The 18,290-nt window shown below is 37.3% G+C and overlaps 1 protein-coding gene across 3 annotated transcripts in view; it reads right to left on the minus strand.

Annotated features, from left to right (window-relative positions):
• AGPS (alkylglycerone phosphate synthase) overlaps positions 1-18,290 on the minus strand; it is a 44,461-nt gene that overhangs the window by 7,381 nt on the left and 18,790 nt on the right. For 2 of the 3 annotated variants that reach the window (XM_042455311.1, XM_042455301.1), the window contains 9 exons: positions 16,602-16,729; positions 12,428-12,479; positions 10,088-10,164; positions 7,851-7,963; positions 6,655-6,724; positions 4,676-4,737; positions 3,174-3,263; positions 2,288-2,387; positions 706-763 (listed from right to left, as the gene is read on the minus strand). In XM_042455311.1, the coding sequence (XP_042311245.1) occupies positions 706-763; positions 2,288-2,387; positions 3,174-3,263; positions 4,676-4,737; positions 6,655-6,724; positions 7,851-7,963; positions 10,088-10,164; positions 12,428-12,479; positions 16,602-16,729 (750 nt within the window). The remainder of the gene's footprint in view (positions 1-705; positions 764-2,287; positions 2,388-3,173; positions 3,264-4,675; positions 4,738-6,654; positions 6,725-7,850; positions 7,964-10,087; positions 10,165-12,427; positions 12,480-16,601; positions 16,730-18,290) is intronic. The other variant, XM_042455320.1, reaches the window with a different exon arrangement.

The raw sequence follows: 18,290 nt of genomic DNA on the forward strand, positions 1-18,290 counted from the left end.
TTTTCCTTGCCTCTCTGTGTGCTGTCAAAGCACTTCTGTTCTCTTTCCGAGGGAGACAGTTGTAAAAGTGTATCTTTTGTCATATTGGAGAAGTCAGTTTGGCAAAGGCATGCCTTTAAGACTGTCTCCCTCTGGAAGGAGAACAGAAGTGCAACAACAGCATGCAGAAAGGCAAGGAGAAAGCAGCTTCTCTCTTGCTGCCACTCGCCTTTCTTCTGACATGCTATAAAGTTCTTGATATTTTGCAGCTGCAATCCTACTTTTTCATGTTAGATTAATAATTTAAAGTCTCACAACTAGCTTTTCTTTTTGAGAAGTTAGGACTATTTCACGGCCTTCACAGACCTAACATTCTGTGGTGAGATTTATTTACTCATTCCTTCATTTCACCATTTCTCTTGCCTCAGTCTCTTCAGATGTGTTCAACTACCTTGACCATCATTGCCAGGCAGCAGAGGAAACCATGTTGGAGATGGTTTTCTCATAAGTGTGTGTGTACAAATGAGAGAGAGAGAGAGAGACTTCCATACATCCTTTCTCCCTCTCTTACTATCCAACTACACTTATAACAGCCCTAAGATATAGAGACTAAACTGGAGTTTGTATATAGTGGTAAAAGCAAGGGAAATTATGTGTAATGGCTGGGTCACTGGGGCAGAAAACAGGTTTAGTATCCATCCAAATGACACCCATAAATAACAGTACCTCCATGATGATGTGACAAGCTTCCTCCATTAGCAAGGATTTCTTCTCTAGCTGCCATCTAAAAACCAAAAACAGTTAAATAATTCACCAAATTAAATCCAGCATGACAATGCACACCATTCATTCACTTCAATACTAGTATAAAAGCAATGTAAATCAAAGTTGTTTACATAATTTGTGGGAGAAGACACCAGTAATATCTTCCAAAATGGTTGCATTCATCCACTTTTCAGGCAGTTGATGCGTAACTGTGGATGCAGGTGTTTGGACTGCAACTCCCATTAGCTCTAGACAGCAATCAATGGTGAGGAATCAGAGGAGTTGCAGTCAAAAACTATCTGGACTGTCACAGTTGCTCACAAAGCACTGCTACCTGAGGTGGTACCTACTGTATTTATCTACTTGCATTGTTACATGCTTTCGAACCACTAGGTTGGCAGAAATTGTGAGTAGTGCCTGGAGCTCACCCCATCATGTGGCACTTGGGTCTCAAACGGCTGATCTGATGATCTTGCGATTGTCAGAATCTTAACCGCTAAGCCACATGTATTTAAATTATGCTGAAATGGTATCTATTACTGGCACATATTGGAGTAATTTAAGCTGACTAAAAGTTGAAAGAATGAAGGAAGGCAACAGAGCACAAGAAATCTTGCATATTAAAGCTGCTGTGTGAACAAGACGACAAGCACTCTGAAAACAAATTAAGAACCTACATGTCAAAGGTTTTGTCAGCAGCATTCCCCTATCCTCTGAAGCCCCCTCTATGTCCAACCTCAAAATTTGTTCCACAAAATCAGGACACCTCTACACCAGACAGAATGGAAAAGAAAGGTTCCATTCAGAGATTGTTAAGGTTAGATTTCACCCAAAATGTTTAAAGCAAACTCTGTATATAGCTAGTCTACAAAAGCAAGCAGTATAACAACAGCTCAAAACAGCAATCTTTAATCACAGATATCGTCACTGGAACAGCATTTAAACAGAAGGGGCCTACTATTACAAGTTTTGTCTAATATGGCAGCAATTCATTCTCTGTCATCCCACAAAGTACAGTTGGCCCTCCATTTTCATAGGGATCCATTCCGGACTCCCCCCCCCAATGAAAACGGAGGCTCACACTATACAACCTAAAAAAACCTCGAAGTGTTTTTCCAAATAACTGGAAAACAGCAGTATAACTGCTTAAGAAGTAATTCAAATGAATAGTTCTATATCAGCAAACAGTAAAACAACCATATTGTTTAGCTCCACTGCATGAAAAACTCTAGGCCAGGGCTAGACAATCTGGTGCTGTCTAAACTGCCATAAGCCCCAGCCTGCATAAGCAATGGTCAGGGATGGTGGGAGCAACATTCCAAAATATCTGGAGGGCACCAATTCCCTAACCCTCTCTAGGACCATTCCATACAATGGTACCAACCCACATGGAATGTCGATCACAACTGAGATGCTGGTTGCATGAATGTTTTTTGCAGCTACTAAACTGCTCTGCTCACATTTAAATTGGGTGTGGGACAGCAGGATTATTATCCTAAGTATTACATACTTTGTTTAACATGAAATCTCTCTATAAAATTACCTCTATTTCTTCATAAACCCTCATAGGGTCACTTAGTCCTCTGTAGTTAAAGCCCAGATAGAAATAGACACAAGCACCAGCGTCATACGTCTGTGTCACCCTATTTTTTTTTTTTAAAAAAAGAGGTATATTAGATCAATTATCACACTATTGCAAATGAAAGCTCTCGCATCACACTTTCTCTGTCCATATGAAATAAAGGTAAAATTTAATTTATTTAAGACATTTTCTACTCGCACACTATGGAACCATGGTCAATGGGTAAAAAAACAAAACAAAGATTACTGGTATAATCTAACAGAACCAGAAGGCCTAGGTGGGAATTTTTGGCTATACATGTATGTGTGTGCAGTTATGAACATGCGTACACACACACACACACACACACACACACACACACCCCAACTCATCCTTCTCCACATCTCAGCAAGGGGAAATCTAAACCTTCTCTCCCTGCCTGCTGTAACAATAGGGGTTGCTGGAAGGAGTGGTAAGGCGAAAGCTTCCTCCATTCCTCAGTGGATTTCACCAAGACTGCTGTTTCTTTTGTCATTTTAGTGCAGAAAACAGCAATCTCTGAGGAGGGTCACTGGGATATGGGGGAAGCCTATCCGATCTCCCATGATCTCCACCAATTTCTTTGTTACTGCTTGCAAAAGAAAAATGGTGATCTCCGCAGCATGACCAATTGTGTTGTCAAGGGCCCCTAAAACCTGGGATCAAGCTCTATGTCCAAGTGTCTCTCATCAACAGTAAACCAAGACAGAGGAGTCCCCAGTTCAGATAAATTAAAACTGATAATGTAGCTTCAATCACAGGACTGCACTGAAACAAAACAGACTTCAAGGATCTACTACAGAATGTGGTTTTAGTCAAGATGCCTTACCGACAGGCTGCAAAAGGTGGAAACTGAACACCTTTCTCTTTGCATTCTCTTGTTACTCTTTCTTTTACGTTTCTGCAGAGGTCTAGAACCCTGCAACAAAAGACAGTAGACATGTTTTTTTAAAAAGAAAAGAAAAATACCACTTCTATAATTTTGTACATGTTGATCAATTTAAATTTTTTGTGATTTATGCTCCATTTAAAAATAGGGAGCTAAGGTTCAGTTTTGCTTGTTTGTTTAACATCCCTGGCTATTGCAAAAGAACTGGGAGTAAAGATTTAAGAGGACTGAAATGGAATGTGGTTTATACACAAACTTTTTTTTTTTAATTCAGAAGGGAAATGGCTGCATTTATAGGTGAAAAAAGAAGATACAACATAAAATGTAATTCTCCAGGGACCACCTGGCTGCTCTGTGGCAGAAAAAGGCATTGAATCTTGTCATATTAACCTTTTCTCTCAAAAATATTCTCTCTTTTGCCATGGCATTGCCGCTGCTTACAGTTTTTAACCTAATGCAAAGCATTCTGGACAATTCTATTTTTCAGATTCTTTTGGTAATTAGCAAAAGGATGAGTTTGCAACAAATGCAACCAAAGATCTTTGGGTTCCTTAAAGACTAATATATTTATTATAGCATGAACTTTCATCACCTGTAGCTCATTTCAAGAAATATAATTCAAAATTCCAGGTCATTATCTGATTGCAGGTGAGCTTTTAGCAGTAGAGTCAGAAGGAAATTAATCTCAAAAAGTAATGAGTGGCCATTTATAAAACAGTTTCTTGCCCCAAAAATATCCTGGCATTAAGTAAACCAATTAACATATGTACTATGATAAGAACCCATAATTCTAATTCAGTAATGTAAAGATAGACTACCCAATGAATTATAGCCCTGTAGTCTCTCATTCTAATCTTCTTTTGAAGTTGAGACAGAATAAATAAAGAGGATGGACTCCAAATTAAGATAGTATTATAGGATCAGCAAATGGATGGAACCAACTCTCTTGGTTTTTAGAAGACAATGTGGACAGAGGCAACCAGCCATTTGTTTATCAGCTCTAAGTATGAGAAGTGAGTTACAATCTTCTATTCTCATAATCCGTTCTTAAACAAAATTGCTTAGATTCAGATTTGATTTTGCTGATAGGAGCATTTGTACTTCAACAATGGAATTCAATTCAAGGAAAGGTTCTTCTGGCAGAAGAGGAGAATGCAACTTTCCTCTTCACCTCACACTGTGGACAGTCAAATTAGGGTCCAGTTCAGTGGCTTATTTTAATTTCATAATATGTCTTGTTTTGGTTTCTAATGCCCAAGTCAGCTTTCCATGGCTGACACTGCTCTTCTGTTCCTGGAAGATTTTAGTGACCTTTTTCATATGCCACAGTTTTTACAACATTAGACCATCAAAGCCAAAGCCAAAGCATTTTGCAAATTATATGTTAGGATGATTGAATATTGTAAGAAAAATAATTTTTATGGACTAGATTTTTTTTTTACCTATCCCAAGGAACAGATGTCTCAAATGATTCTCCTATTATATAATAGTCCAAGCCCATGTCCTGTTAAAGAGACCGGAAAAGTTTCAGATTAGCATCCCTACATTTATATTCCTGCAAACTTGATGTTTATCTTACAATCAAAACATTCCATCTTATCCATTTGCATTTCTGACAAGCTACATTTGGACATAATACAGGCATGCCATGGCTAGGTTTGTTAATTCCTAATTACCTTGAAGGTCATGGAAACTGTCACCCTTTTAGAAATTAAGCACATGGTGGTCTTGTGCTGCCAGATCAAGTGCCTTTTTAAAAAATTAAAATAAAATGGTTTATTATCCACTTTCAGTTCTTAGTTGGATGATGTGTCATGTTCTTATTTGGAAACATATACTATAAATAGACAAGCAGGCCATTGGGCAAAAACTGATCTTGTGATTTATTATTCTTAATGCCTCTTATATGTGCTTAACTTCCTCATACTTTGTTTCAGAAGTTCCTACAAATGAAATAGAAATTCATACTTTTCTTTGTGCAAAATGGTAGGAAAAATAGTCTGACAAACCTTCGGTGATCCTTTTTCTGTTAATGAATCACCATGGCCAGGTTTGTCAACATCTAGCTGTAATCCTGTAGGGGGCTTATTCTGTCATAACCTTTGGAGACACCACTGTAAGCATTTGCAAGGCATCTTAACCTTCCTTGACCAATGAAGCTCAAGGGAATTTGGAGGCTCCTGAGTGTTTTCCATCTCTTTTGGCCATGGCCACAGGGGTGTACTCAGATGCCAACCTTTTAACCTGGCATCAAAGAAGCAGGCTCTGTCCTAGTCCAAGGAGCACCATTCCCCCATCTGCTCTGGGAGAGTGTCTGGGGTAGGCAAGAAGACACAGACTTTGGAAAAGATCCACCACATGTAGTTTCTTTAATTCAAGGTCATTTGTGATACAGATGTGTTTCTGCACTGAGGAACTATCTTGGATGTTTCTCCAAGCTTTCATAGCCCAGACACATTTTTCTGAAGTTAAAATTGGGAAGTATGCAAACTTTCAGTACAGAAGCTACATTCTGTGTGTGCACACATAAGTGCCAACAGGAAAAATTGTCGTCCCCACAATTGTTATATGAACAGATGAACAATTTTTATATGGACTATATGAATCTAAACAGAAGGGCAACTCTAAAGCAGAAACTCATACAGAGATACAAACAGTGCATTAAGTGCAGCCCATTTCTCCGTACCAGGAGGAACTGCGCTGAATCTGTACAAATTGCTGAAAGATGGTGGAAAAATCTGTTCCTGAGAAGACTGACTGGATGGAAGTAAAAGAAGAGTAATGCAGTGACACAAACTGACAGTCCTTCTTGTGTATTCGAGCTCAGAGCTTAAAATAATGTTAATTTCTCACAGCATATTAATGAGCCTGAAATTACTTTTTAAGGTAACTCCCAGTAGTCATTTCGAAGGCTCCAAGTCTAGAAATTCTAAGATATTTTTAAAGGTTCCAGAGCATCTTAAAAAAAAAACTAGGGACTGCAAAGTACAAAAGCAACCATACCTATCAATCTGAATTTAACTATCTAATCAGATGATCAGAGCTTCAAGATGATTGTTCAGCAGCTGGAGATGAGAGATATAAAAGGACCTCGAGTCTGCCTCTCTCTTACCAAGCCCAACTTCACTGTATCATTTGTCATGGATATAAATAAAGGTTAATAATAATAATGGATGGTGTGCAACATCCCGGTATAGATGTTTTTTACCTAGCATTCAAGAAAGAAGCACAACGACCCAGTCTGCACAGTTTTTAAAGAAAGAACTACAAAAGCTCTGAACAGTTAAAATGGGGATATTTTCTCAAATAAAATGGAAGATTTTCTTCTTTTGTTTCAGACTTGTGTTTACATAGTACTTAGAAACAGAAAATATTGCGACTAAACAAACTAAATTCTGTTTTTTTAAAAAGAAAAACCTACCCGAATATAAGCAATAACAAATGTTAGCATATACCCTCTCTGTCCATTGTCTTCTCCAGCTGCAAGACCACTGCAATTTGAGGACAGTAAAATATTATCACACTAGTTATTACAGTATGCAAAATAGCAAAAATATTTCAGATCTACAATTTGGGTTGGTAGATTAGGCTGAATTAGAAATTTAACAAATTCAATTGTTTTTTAAAGCTAGCAGATGAAGAATTGAGTTGCAGGAAAATTCTCAATTCAGTAAAAACATTTTTAACCTTACAACAGCACTCATAATTTCTGAGGAAATTCTCAGGTGCTGTTTTGGGTAGCCTGTATAACAAATGATGAAAAAAATCATTATATTGAGAAGCTGGATGTGCATGCTCCCTTTCTGTTTCTCTGGCAAAGTGACAAACTGCACACCTTCAAGTCACCTGTTGACGTATGGTTAGAGAAGGTTAGAGAATTGTCTCTAAACACTTACAAAGAATGTTTAATGGGAACAACAGCAATAATGATTTGTCTAGTAATTTGTTTACATGAGAAATAAAGTTGTGACCTGGACAAATATCTTCACCATGGTTATACTGACCAGTCTTGTAATCAATCAAACCAGACAGATGCAAGCTACCCTATCATTACTCAGCTTGCTATGAAAACGAAATCTTTTCTGTTTCTTCCTACCAGCACAGAGCAACTGGTGACAGGAGGTGGGTTACATATAATTAATCATGTTCTGTTGATTAAAGACAATTTCCTTTTTAAAACAGGCTTCCATGATTCACAGCTTTAGTCAATAAAACACAGCATTATACCTTAATCTTACAACACTGCTTCCCTTCACTGTGTTAGGCTTGTTTGTTTAGTGTCACAAAAGCTACTTTCCTGAGCCAGAGAGAAAAGGGAAAGCTTTTAAATACAGTAGCAATGATTTCAGCTGGATTGTGGAGAATGTTAAGTCTCTGCACAAAGGTATGCTAAAGAAAATTCAAGTTATTATGAATATCGTTTTGCTGCATTCTTACATTCGGGATAATTAAATTCTGTGAGTCCATTCTCACTTTCTCAAATGATTCTGCCATACTCAGAAATGCATAATACACAAGGATTTCCATAAGCGACCATTCTTACTGTTAAGTCTACCAATTTGTTTAATTTTCATATTCTGTTAAATATATATATAAAGAGGTTTTCCAAAGTCATACCCAAATTTTGCAGCAATATCATAAACTTGCTTTTCATGCTGAAGAACCTTCTCTCTGTCTCCCTCAAAAAGCAAGGTAGCCACACATAACAGGTTGGGATCAAACCCTTTGAACTGTGGAAAGAGATATCTCTGTTACATTAAGGTCATGTGTACACATCCAGAAAGTATTTTTGAAGTTGCTCTAGCTCTGTAAATGATTTACAATGAACTCATTTTCAGAGGCTACTGTTATTAAAGGCAGTATCAACTCCTCTGAGACAGATTCACCAACATTTTAAAACTGCTGCCCTACACTTCTACATTTCTCTAGTAGTTATGGAGGAACGGGTTCTATTTCCTCTGCAGCTGGCAGAAGAATCAAACATATTGGTGATGGAGTCATTGGTTGCTTCTCCCTCGGTTTATGGGGAAGTCTTGGCTGCCTATGGCTACCAGGATACTCCTCTAAATACAAAACTATCTCAACATTAATTTTTAAGTTTTAAGTAAGACAGTAGCTTTGAAGCCCAGACACCTATTTCATGTAATAATTCTCGGGTTTGCATTTCGGACACTGTGTCTGGCATCCAAAACTGTTAGTATAAATTCATTATAGACAACTTGGACCTATCCAGGAGTTTTGGACTCCAGTTCCCATAAGCTCTAGCTAATTTGGCAAATGTTTAAGCATAGTAGAAACAGACAATCTGGCAATGACACCGAAGAAGGACTGCTCAAGACAAAAGGGTGAGCATGTGCCTGCATCTGGGAACACTAGGGACATAGTCTATTTTTATTATTTATTTATTTATTTATGGTATTTATACCCCGCCCTTCAGCCCTAAAGGCTATCAGAGCGACAAACCATATGACATGGTTTCCAACAATAACCTTATTAGGTAGATACTGCAATGAGGGTTGGGACAAAAGTACTATTTGATGGGTTCTATAACTGGATGAGCAACTGTCTAAAAAATACTCTGTGTTAATGTGGTGGGAAATCTTGAGTAGCATTCCACAGGACTTTTTCCTAGGCCCTATGCTGCTCACAATTTTAATACATGGACATGGATGAAGGTGTAGAGAAGCTAATCAACTGTGCAAGCAAACCCAAGCTGGGAGAGTCAACAAACTCCAAAGAAGTCAAACTGAAAAGGATGTGGACTGACTGGAACATTGGGCTGAAACCAACAAGATGAAATTCATAGATGGGTGTGAAGTTTTAAATTAACATTGTTACTAAAAATTGCAAGAATGTTACTTTTAATGTGTTACTGCTAAGCTCTGTGCTGAAAAACCACTGAAGAGAATTCCTAAATCATGTTTCCTAGACCAGAGTTTCTCAAGCTACCTGAGGTGGGGAACAAGCAATTTTTATTTTTCCAATATGTAAAGAACTTTCATAATATTTATTATTATTATTATTATTATTATTATTATTATTATTATTATTGTTGTTGTTGTTGTTGTTGTTGTTGTTGTTGTTGTTGTTATTTCATTTTCTTATATTTGTTTCCCATCGGTTACAACTGTTTCTTTGTTTGCTGGAAACTCTCCAAGGACTAGCAGCCAATGGCTCAGGGACAGGCACCGATTAAGGGCTTGAAGGACCACCACTTTGAGTAGCACTGTTCTAGACCACAATCAATATGGCTGCAGTAAAGAAATAGCAATCAGTTGTCATGTGCCTTGTTTTGACAACAATGTTTTATTGATATAAAAACCTATTTTCTGTCTTTTCCTGCCTCCAATTTTAAAATGTATTGTTAAACTGTATAAAAGTTTTACTATGATTTGAAGTTTTCAAGTATTCAGTCTACATATGGTTAAGTTCCCATGTATCATCCTCCTTAAATCCCCTAATCAAGAAAAAAAAAGATAGTAACCATCACTTTTTTAACTGCATATTTTATTTATTTCATTTAAAGGCCAGTTACTGTAATATATAGCACATAGAAAACACACATTTCAAAAACTAATAACACATAGTCAAGAGGAATATACTGTACTTAAAAATGCTAAAGCTAATGTCAAGAATGCAGCAAGCCTGAAAACTCACTTTTAAAAACTATAAGATAATTAAAATGTATACCAAGTGTTGTTAACATCCCTTTAATTTTATAAACTACTATCATATTATCTGTGGTTGAGATATGGAAGGTGAGGCAACAATTTTTTTAAAGTACCCTTTCACTTAAATAAATTGTATGCTTGTACGTGCAGAATCTGCATCAGTCAAATGTGCAACTACAATACCTTTGTGATGTAGAATTTTTTCAGTCCATCTAAAAGTGATGTAAAAATGGAAGCAACCTGTGGTTTAAGAGCATGTCCTTGGCAGGGGGAGGAGAGAAAGAGGGAAACTTATAAGACAACAGCAATATTCAAAGTGTAGAATTTTAATCAGAGAATGACTGAATGGCTTGAGCATCATCAGTATGATTCTGTTTCTTAAAAATGCCTATCACATTGGGCTAAATTCAATGTTTTGTCTACAATCAACCCACTGAAATCAATTGGACTTAAGTTAATTGTGACTAACACAGCTGAAAGTGATGGACACACTAGCTGCCAATTTTTAACAAAGACTAAAGGGCAATCGGTTCCAATCGGCCCGGGACCACAGAGACCAGACGACCCACTCTTAAAGCAGTCTGCAGCCACAGTCCCAAACAGGCCACCTTAGGCAGCCTCAGAACACCTTCTGGCCACATTGGGAAGTGTGTCTCCTGCATGCTGGAAGCTGCTCTTTTGGGCCTGTCTGTGTCAGGGATTAGTCTCCAATTTTTCCCCCCGCACCAAGCACCACCCCCACCCCATACACAACTCTAACATATATTGTTTATTTTTTGTCATTTAAATGTCATTTGTATGCTGATGCATTCCAGTTACCTTGTGCATTTTTTTTAAAAAAAGACAAATCTCTGAGTGCTTTTAAAAACTGCCAGATGTGTTGTCATTGGGGGATGTGCCACATCAACAATTCAACAATCAGAACTGTGTACAGCTGGATTCTGGGGCAAGTTACCAAAACTGGTTTCTTCCGCACTCCATTACAAAATAAAGACTGCAGCTTCTAGCTAAAGTGCTGAGTGCACTTCCACACTGGTCCCATTCTTGGGTTTTGGGAGTTTTTTTTGGTGAAAATTCTGTATATATCCTTTATTAATCTGGGATGTAAATATATATAAAGATTAAGCAGCACTCTAATAAACCTCAGTAATAAGGGACTAGCTTCTAGGTACCTTAAATTCTACATGTATGCTCACATGCTCTCCCTCTCTCTTTATGTACTGCACATAATCAAAACCGTGGAGTATCTTGTTTTCCAAAAAGGTTTCCTGGCTATTTAGGATTATGCAGCAGTCTGGCTAATAGACATGCACAGCAAAATTACTATGAGATTTCTCATCTAATCACTGGTTATTTTTGTTCTGCATAGTTTTTACTGATGAGGCTGCCCAGGGAAAAGGGGGAGTTTGTTCTCTGTATAACATAACACCCCTTCCACACTACTGGACACTAGGGATGGGTATCAAGAGACTCTTCAGATGCTGTTGGACTACAAGCTCTAACCCACATTCCCTGGGGTAAAATATGCTGGGAGTAGCAATCCAACAATATCACTCTCTACAATGTTTCACCTAGAAATACACAAGAAAACATTTTAGGTTCTCTCCTTCCACCTCCTACTGTGAATATGGCTCAAGAAGGGGTAAACAATATGGTTCTAAACAACTGACAAACAATACTCCTAAACATTAGCCAAAACCTATTTCTTCATTCTACTCTGTCCAGAAGAATTCTGAATTTGTTAAATAATAGATTGATTGACCTGGAGATTAAATTCCTAGGAAGAATATAGGAGAACATACATTATAATCATAAGATGTTTATTATTTGAACAAGCCCTTGAAGGAGCTGGCTGTTACAAATATTGTTACAATGCCTTATGCTGAGGTTTGTTTTTCAGAAGGGGTTTCTTTCCATTTTATATAGAAAGCATTCTGTTAAAGTAGTCTCTAATATATCATATGAATTTTAAGTGATTAAATCTACGTACATAAATTTGTACATGAATAATAGTATTGGATAACAAACCACACTGTTTTTATATTATATGCACGTGTGAGTATAAGCTTGGAGGAAGCACTGCCTCCTCTGTGAGAAAAGGAAGGCATGCCTTTAAGATAAAAACAGATGGCAATTGCCAGGCTGAGCAATTCTGCTGGCAATTACCTTGGGGCAAAAGATGGGGAGAATCTGCTGGTGGACCTCAGGCAGCCTAATTCATTTTTGTTTGTCTATGACCAGGTTAGGAAAGCAGACAACTGCCTTTTTGGACATCCTTTCTGTTATCTCCTGGTGAAGGGTAGTGTACCAGCTTCAGGAATGGCATGGGTCTCAACAGTACCTGGGGCATGTTAGAAAACAAAAGCATTGTATGTGAGTCAGAGTTAGAGCTGTGTGTAGAGAGGCAGAGGCAGCAAATTAGTAGATAAAATATTCATACTGTGTGATAGATGCACCTAAAACCAGAAGAATGGCAAAACATTTGGCATTAGTTTACAAATCTAAGAATTAGTAAAAACTTACCAAACTGAAATTGTTGATTGTCCATAAGGCGAATAGATGCAGGGGCACATCGCTACAACAGAAAAGTTACTCATTAATATAGAATAATGTCAATATAAAATACAGCAGATTGAATTATGAAAATGTTATATGAAACATCTGGCATTGGATTACTGCTGCTGCCCAACCATATTAAATAGTGAAACATTTTATGGATCTTTAGGTTCCATCAATAATGGAAAAAGGACATTCAGTAGGAACTGTTAACCCCAATTAGAATAGATGCATTAAAGCAATGGGATTTATACAAGTGCTGATTTTCAACTTCCACTGATTAAATGATTTACTCTTGTTAGGATTAACAACCAGATTTAGTGAGCAGAGAACAAGATTAATATGGTTAGAAAAAATTGTTATTATATCATGTCAGCATTTGCCTGTAAATAACGTATTACCGTTTGTATTCTATCTAGTCTCAAAGGAGTTTATTGCACTGCCCTTTTCCATCTTTCCCTCCTGAGCTAGGCATGAGATGAAAACTTTTTACTGCACACTTCCATGCCCAGGAAGGAGGCAGACGTCTCCCATACTTTGCAAAGAATGGGAAAATCTCATTCTTTGCAAAGTATAGGAGAAGGCCAGATAGTGCCAGATAAAATCTGTGTCTAAAAGTTTTCATCCCACGCCCAGTTCAGGAGGGAAGGACAGAAAAGGGCAGTGATAAACTTCAAAGGCTGCAGATAATTTAGACACCACTGAAGATCAATGTTACACAAGATTTTAAAAACCACGTTGAACAGGGGATTGAAAACCAAATTTAATGAAAACCTTTTAGGATATATTGATAATGGTATATAACTGGAAGATTTAGATTTTACAGTGATAATAAACTAGAAAAACCAGTAAGCCACAATTGTTTTAGGAAAAAATGCTTAAAGAATTTAAAATTTGTGAACACTGTATAGACACTGGATCAACCAGAAAGATATAGAGAGCAACAGAAAATAACTTTAATGTAACAAACAACAAGAAACCTGTCTAGACAGTGAGGGCGTATATACTTTTGCACCAGAATGGTAACCAAAGAGCTCGTATTTTAAGAAAGGAGGGAAAGAACAGAGACACTGATCTTTGGAAAAGATACAAAACAAATGACGAATGGAAGGTGACTTGAGAATATAACAGGAGTAGAGAACAGGAAGGCAGAAATGCAGTGGATCACAGCCTTTGAACAGCTATTAGGATGGTTCATAAGACATGTTAATAGAAGTAGGCCAGACAATAGGGTCTTCCTGTCCCCTCTTTTTCTCCATAATTCCCTACATCTTCTGAAAAGCCACTCCTAAAGATTGCCCCCCCAAAAAAAGACCTACAGCATGTATACAAGTAGAAATTCCTTCTGTTTGTCTTCATGATCTAGATTCACTTCATCACTCTGCAAGAATTATATTTCATGGTTTCATGAGATTGCCCATCAAAGACTCCCACATGTACACTGTGTCTCACAATGTACACATTTAAAAAATAAATAAATTTTGCATATTTTTAAAAAAAGAATGATTTCAATGTAATGGGTAAAATTTACTTCAGTATCCTTTTATCATCTCAGCGGACTTAATGCCAACTACAATTGCCCCTCCATTTTTGTGGAGATCCGTTCTGGAGCTTTATTTGTTTTATTGACTCCCAACAATACAGAAAAAGAATTCAGGGTTTGCACTTGGCTTCTTTCTCATCCACGATAAGCCAGAATTCTTATGGAGCTCTGGCTTGTTGTGCTATATAAAAACACCCAATGTACCATTTAAAAAAAATTAACAGTTTGTCTATGTTATCCAAAGTATTCAAATAGCTTGTTTCGTATAAAATACTTTGCATTTATGGCCAGCCCTCATATCCACGAATTCCGCATCCACAGAGTGAACCACCTCCAGCTTGAAAATATTAAAATAGTATCTCCAAAAAGCAAACCTTGATTTTGCTGTTTTGTATAAGGCCCACCATTTTACTATGCCATTGTATATAATGGGACTTGAGCATCCACGAATTTTGATAGCCATGGAGTTCCTGGAATCAAACTCCAGAAGATACCAAGGGCCCACTGCATTTAATTTATGCAAGAACATGTAGATACTGATGTCACCTCATAAATGTATTCCTCTTTTAAACCCCAAAATACCACAGAAAGAAAAATGGGAATAACGACATTTCATACTTTAAGTGATACAAAGAAGTTCCATTGTAGGAAATACCATTCTCTAGTCTTTCCATACTACACAGACACGGGTTTGATCCAGGCTTCAGCACAGTTAGAGAAGACTTACTGAAATCAAAGCAACCTATAAGGTCATGACTTAAGAATGAAAATGGCCAAGGGAAAAAAACAGTTTTAGAAGTGTCTGGATTTATTAAAAATCAACACTACACTAGCTTCCTTCCTTAAGAATTTTTTAAAAGCATATAATATACATCAAATATAAACACACAATTCAAAACTTGACCAATTTATAAGCTGTTGAAATGTGTACTATTTTATAAGAGCAACCAATGTAGAATATATCATTTCAAAGGATTGTGTACATTAACTAATACATTTACCCCCCCCCAAAAAAGGGGGAGGGGTTTAAGAAGAAATATTTGTTTTGTTGTTTAACCCAGTGTCTCAGCATCTACATGATGGGTCACTCTTCCTTCTGTAGCCCTCCATGCCACCAAAAATTGGCTTTAAAGTTTAAGCTTCTTTTTTTTAAACTCTATGGGATTAAACTGAAAATGAGAAGAATCTTACCCAAGAGACTGCAGGTATACCTAGAGAATCCTACTGTACTCAGAGAAGAACTACTAGTGTTTGGTATTGGAATTTACTCATCTGTAATCATCATTACTCAATCTCAATTAGGTTTAATTCTTCTTACAACTACACTTGAAAACTGCCTCTCAGAAAATTTACAGCAGTGGCAGATACCTGAGGTCTTCTTATAGACTTCATGGAACTAAAGTGTTATTCAAAATTCAAATCACTTTTTTATTGATCATGCACCATTAATTTTTCTACCAACCAGGAAGATAATTCAGAGGCTACATGATTGTTTTGCTTAGAAGGTTTCTGACTTTTTATTGCAAATACTTTTGAAATCCCCATATATGTGTTTCTTTATGTCTTTGAGTTTGACAAATAGGATATGAACACTCATAATCTATAACACATACAGTGTGCCTGCGTCATATGTGGGCGCGCTTTACGCGGCTTTCAGCAAACGCTGAAAGCTGCATGGGGAGAAGGGGTGGGGCGTACCATAGGGACGAATGGAGATGACTAACAATCTGACCTTTTGTGTACTTGGAACAAAGGATGTCCAACCAGATGACATTCCATGCGATCAGAGGCACCTCCAGACTTCCACACCTTCATGTCTTTCCCTAGCATTTTTTGTTCTTTTAAATGCAATAAACTAAATGCGTACTGCACATAAGATGTCTGAAGATTACTAGTGACACCATTGTAGATCAGGCTGAAAACTGAATTTCATTTCATTTTTGGATCTGAGCCGTCAGACAATCTTCTCTATTTCTTCTCTTAGCAAGAATAAGTCTGAATTCAACCTTGTGTAGTCATACATCTCTCTCTCTCTGGCTTTACTTCATGAACGAAAATTCAGAAAGGACTCATCCCACGCTTTCTACAAGCGCGTTGATTACTAAAAAGGCCAATTCGAGATAAGCAAGTACGGTTGCAGAAAGCACAGCAGAAAGTCTCCTTGGGTAATGTTTCCGGGTTGTGGTTCTTTCTGCATTGTTGTTTCTGTTCGAGACTCATTCAGCGTGAGCTTTCAAAAAAGGCTGCAGCATCGTGGATAGTGCATCTCCATGGCTCCCGATGCGAGGCCAGGGTGGACCATTGTTGGTGATCGATTTGGCCGAGTCAGACATACTTAACTATTAAATATTGCCCAAGTACCACAGGAGGGTGGTGTTTTTTGTTTTTTTTACAGTATCAGGTTCACAGAAATGTAAGATTTTAACATTTTATTTAACCATTTAGTTGCATATGGTAAAGCCTCCTCACATATATTTTCTGCCTCAAAAAGATGGGAGTGGAATATTAGTATGCCATCTAGTGAAAGCTTTCAGAGACTGCTCCTTTTATATATAAAAAAGTGCAATTAAAATACAATTGAAGATAAGATTACTTTACCTGCTTTGCTACTTCTCTTAAACAGGCCACCCCTCTCTCAAAGTTTGGAAATACTACAGAGCCATACTTTTGGTATTCAGGGATTGGTCGAATTTTTATTGTAACTTCTGTTACCACTCCAAGGGTTCCTTTATAAAAAGAGGAAAATAATCATTTTGCTAATGTAGCTGAATGACTTATAAGATTTCACAATTTACAAAGCAAAGTCTAGAATCCTATTGCTTTCCATTTATTTGAAGCCATTTTGGTTAAATTAATTTTGAAAACCATATGACACTTTCACTGAATTCTTTAAATGTTTGTTGTTTGAGAATATTCAAATGGAAGTGTACAGTTAATGCAGTATTTCTCAAACTGTGAGGAACAGGCTTCTAACTGCATAAATATTATAATTTGAAAGATTATGCATTGCAACCATTTAAATTCACTGTAATACACTACAATGGCAAAACATCTGTAATAACAGCATGCAATATTAAAACTACCGTATATACTCAACTATAAGTCAACCTCATGTATAAGTCAAGGGCAAGTTTTGGGGCCAAAATTATGGATTTTGATATGATCCATGGTAAGTCGAGGGAGAAACGTAGGAGTATGGAACAAAGGACGCAAAAAGACTTTCTTCATACAGAAAAAAATTTATTCAGATTCTTCTAAGCTAGATTCCTCTTGAACTCATTTGAGGGGAAGAACCAAGAGTGCCACCACTGCCATCCCCCCCCCCCCCCCAGAATTCAAAAATGCCCTCAACTCAGAGAAGGGGAAGAATTAAAATACAGTACTTACACTGACCCATGGATAAGTCCACCTGGCTTTTTTGGGTCAATTTTTTGACTAAAATTTCTAGACTTATACATGAGTATATAAAGTATTATTTAAAATACCCTGAAAAGAATGTTGTAACTAAAGTTCAGTGTAAGACATTTATTGGTGAAAGCATTTAACCTGAGTGTTTTTTTTTCAGATGGGCTGACCCAGCACCAACATGAAGAAAATTATTTTACACTGTTTGTTAGGATGTACAGCATTTAAGAGCATTCTCAATTTTTTTTAAAAAATGTAACTGATAGGATTGAGGAGCGTATCAGTAATTTAGATGAGAAGGAAATCTACCACGAAGGGCAATGGCTGGATGTTAGATTGAAGAAAAATGAATGAAGTATGATGGGAAATGACTAAGAAACAAATGGAAGAGTAGTATGCAGGTAAACAAAGAGAAGGACTACAGAGACGAGGTCACAGGAGTATAATTACTTACTTTATGATCTGTTTCAAAATAGCTGAGATACTTAATTTACTCCAGTCCATTTCTTTAATCCACACATCATAAACCATGGTTAAGAAACTGAGATTTAGTGTAATGTCTGAATTGGCACCCAAGATCTAGTGATCAAATAGCAATCCAGAGACCCTGGCTACACTTACATAACATGACAGGCGATGGTTCTAACAAGCAATGTGTTTGTGCATGTTGCTCAACTGCTCCTATGTACAGTGGGAAGAACTAAAGAGACCATAAAGCAAAACTCTGGTTTCTTTTTCTGGTTGACTGAGAGGGAATAAACCTGATTAGGAATATTCCTTTCTGCCAGGCAGGTTAAACCAAGTGCAGAATGAAGCTCTGTGCTATGTCTAGCAGCTCCCACTGCACACAGAGGCAACCATTGGCTTGTCTCAGCAAGTTGT

The sequence above is a fragment of the Sceloporus undulatus genome, chromosome 1 (genome assembly GCF_019175285.1).
Source record: "Sceloporus undulatus isolate JIND9_A2432 ecotype Alabama chromosome 1, SceUnd_v1.1, whole genome shotgun sequence".
Taxonomy (NCBI): Eukaryota; Metazoa; Chordata; class Lepidosauria; order Squamata; family Phrynosomatidae; genus Sceloporus; species Sceloporus undulatus.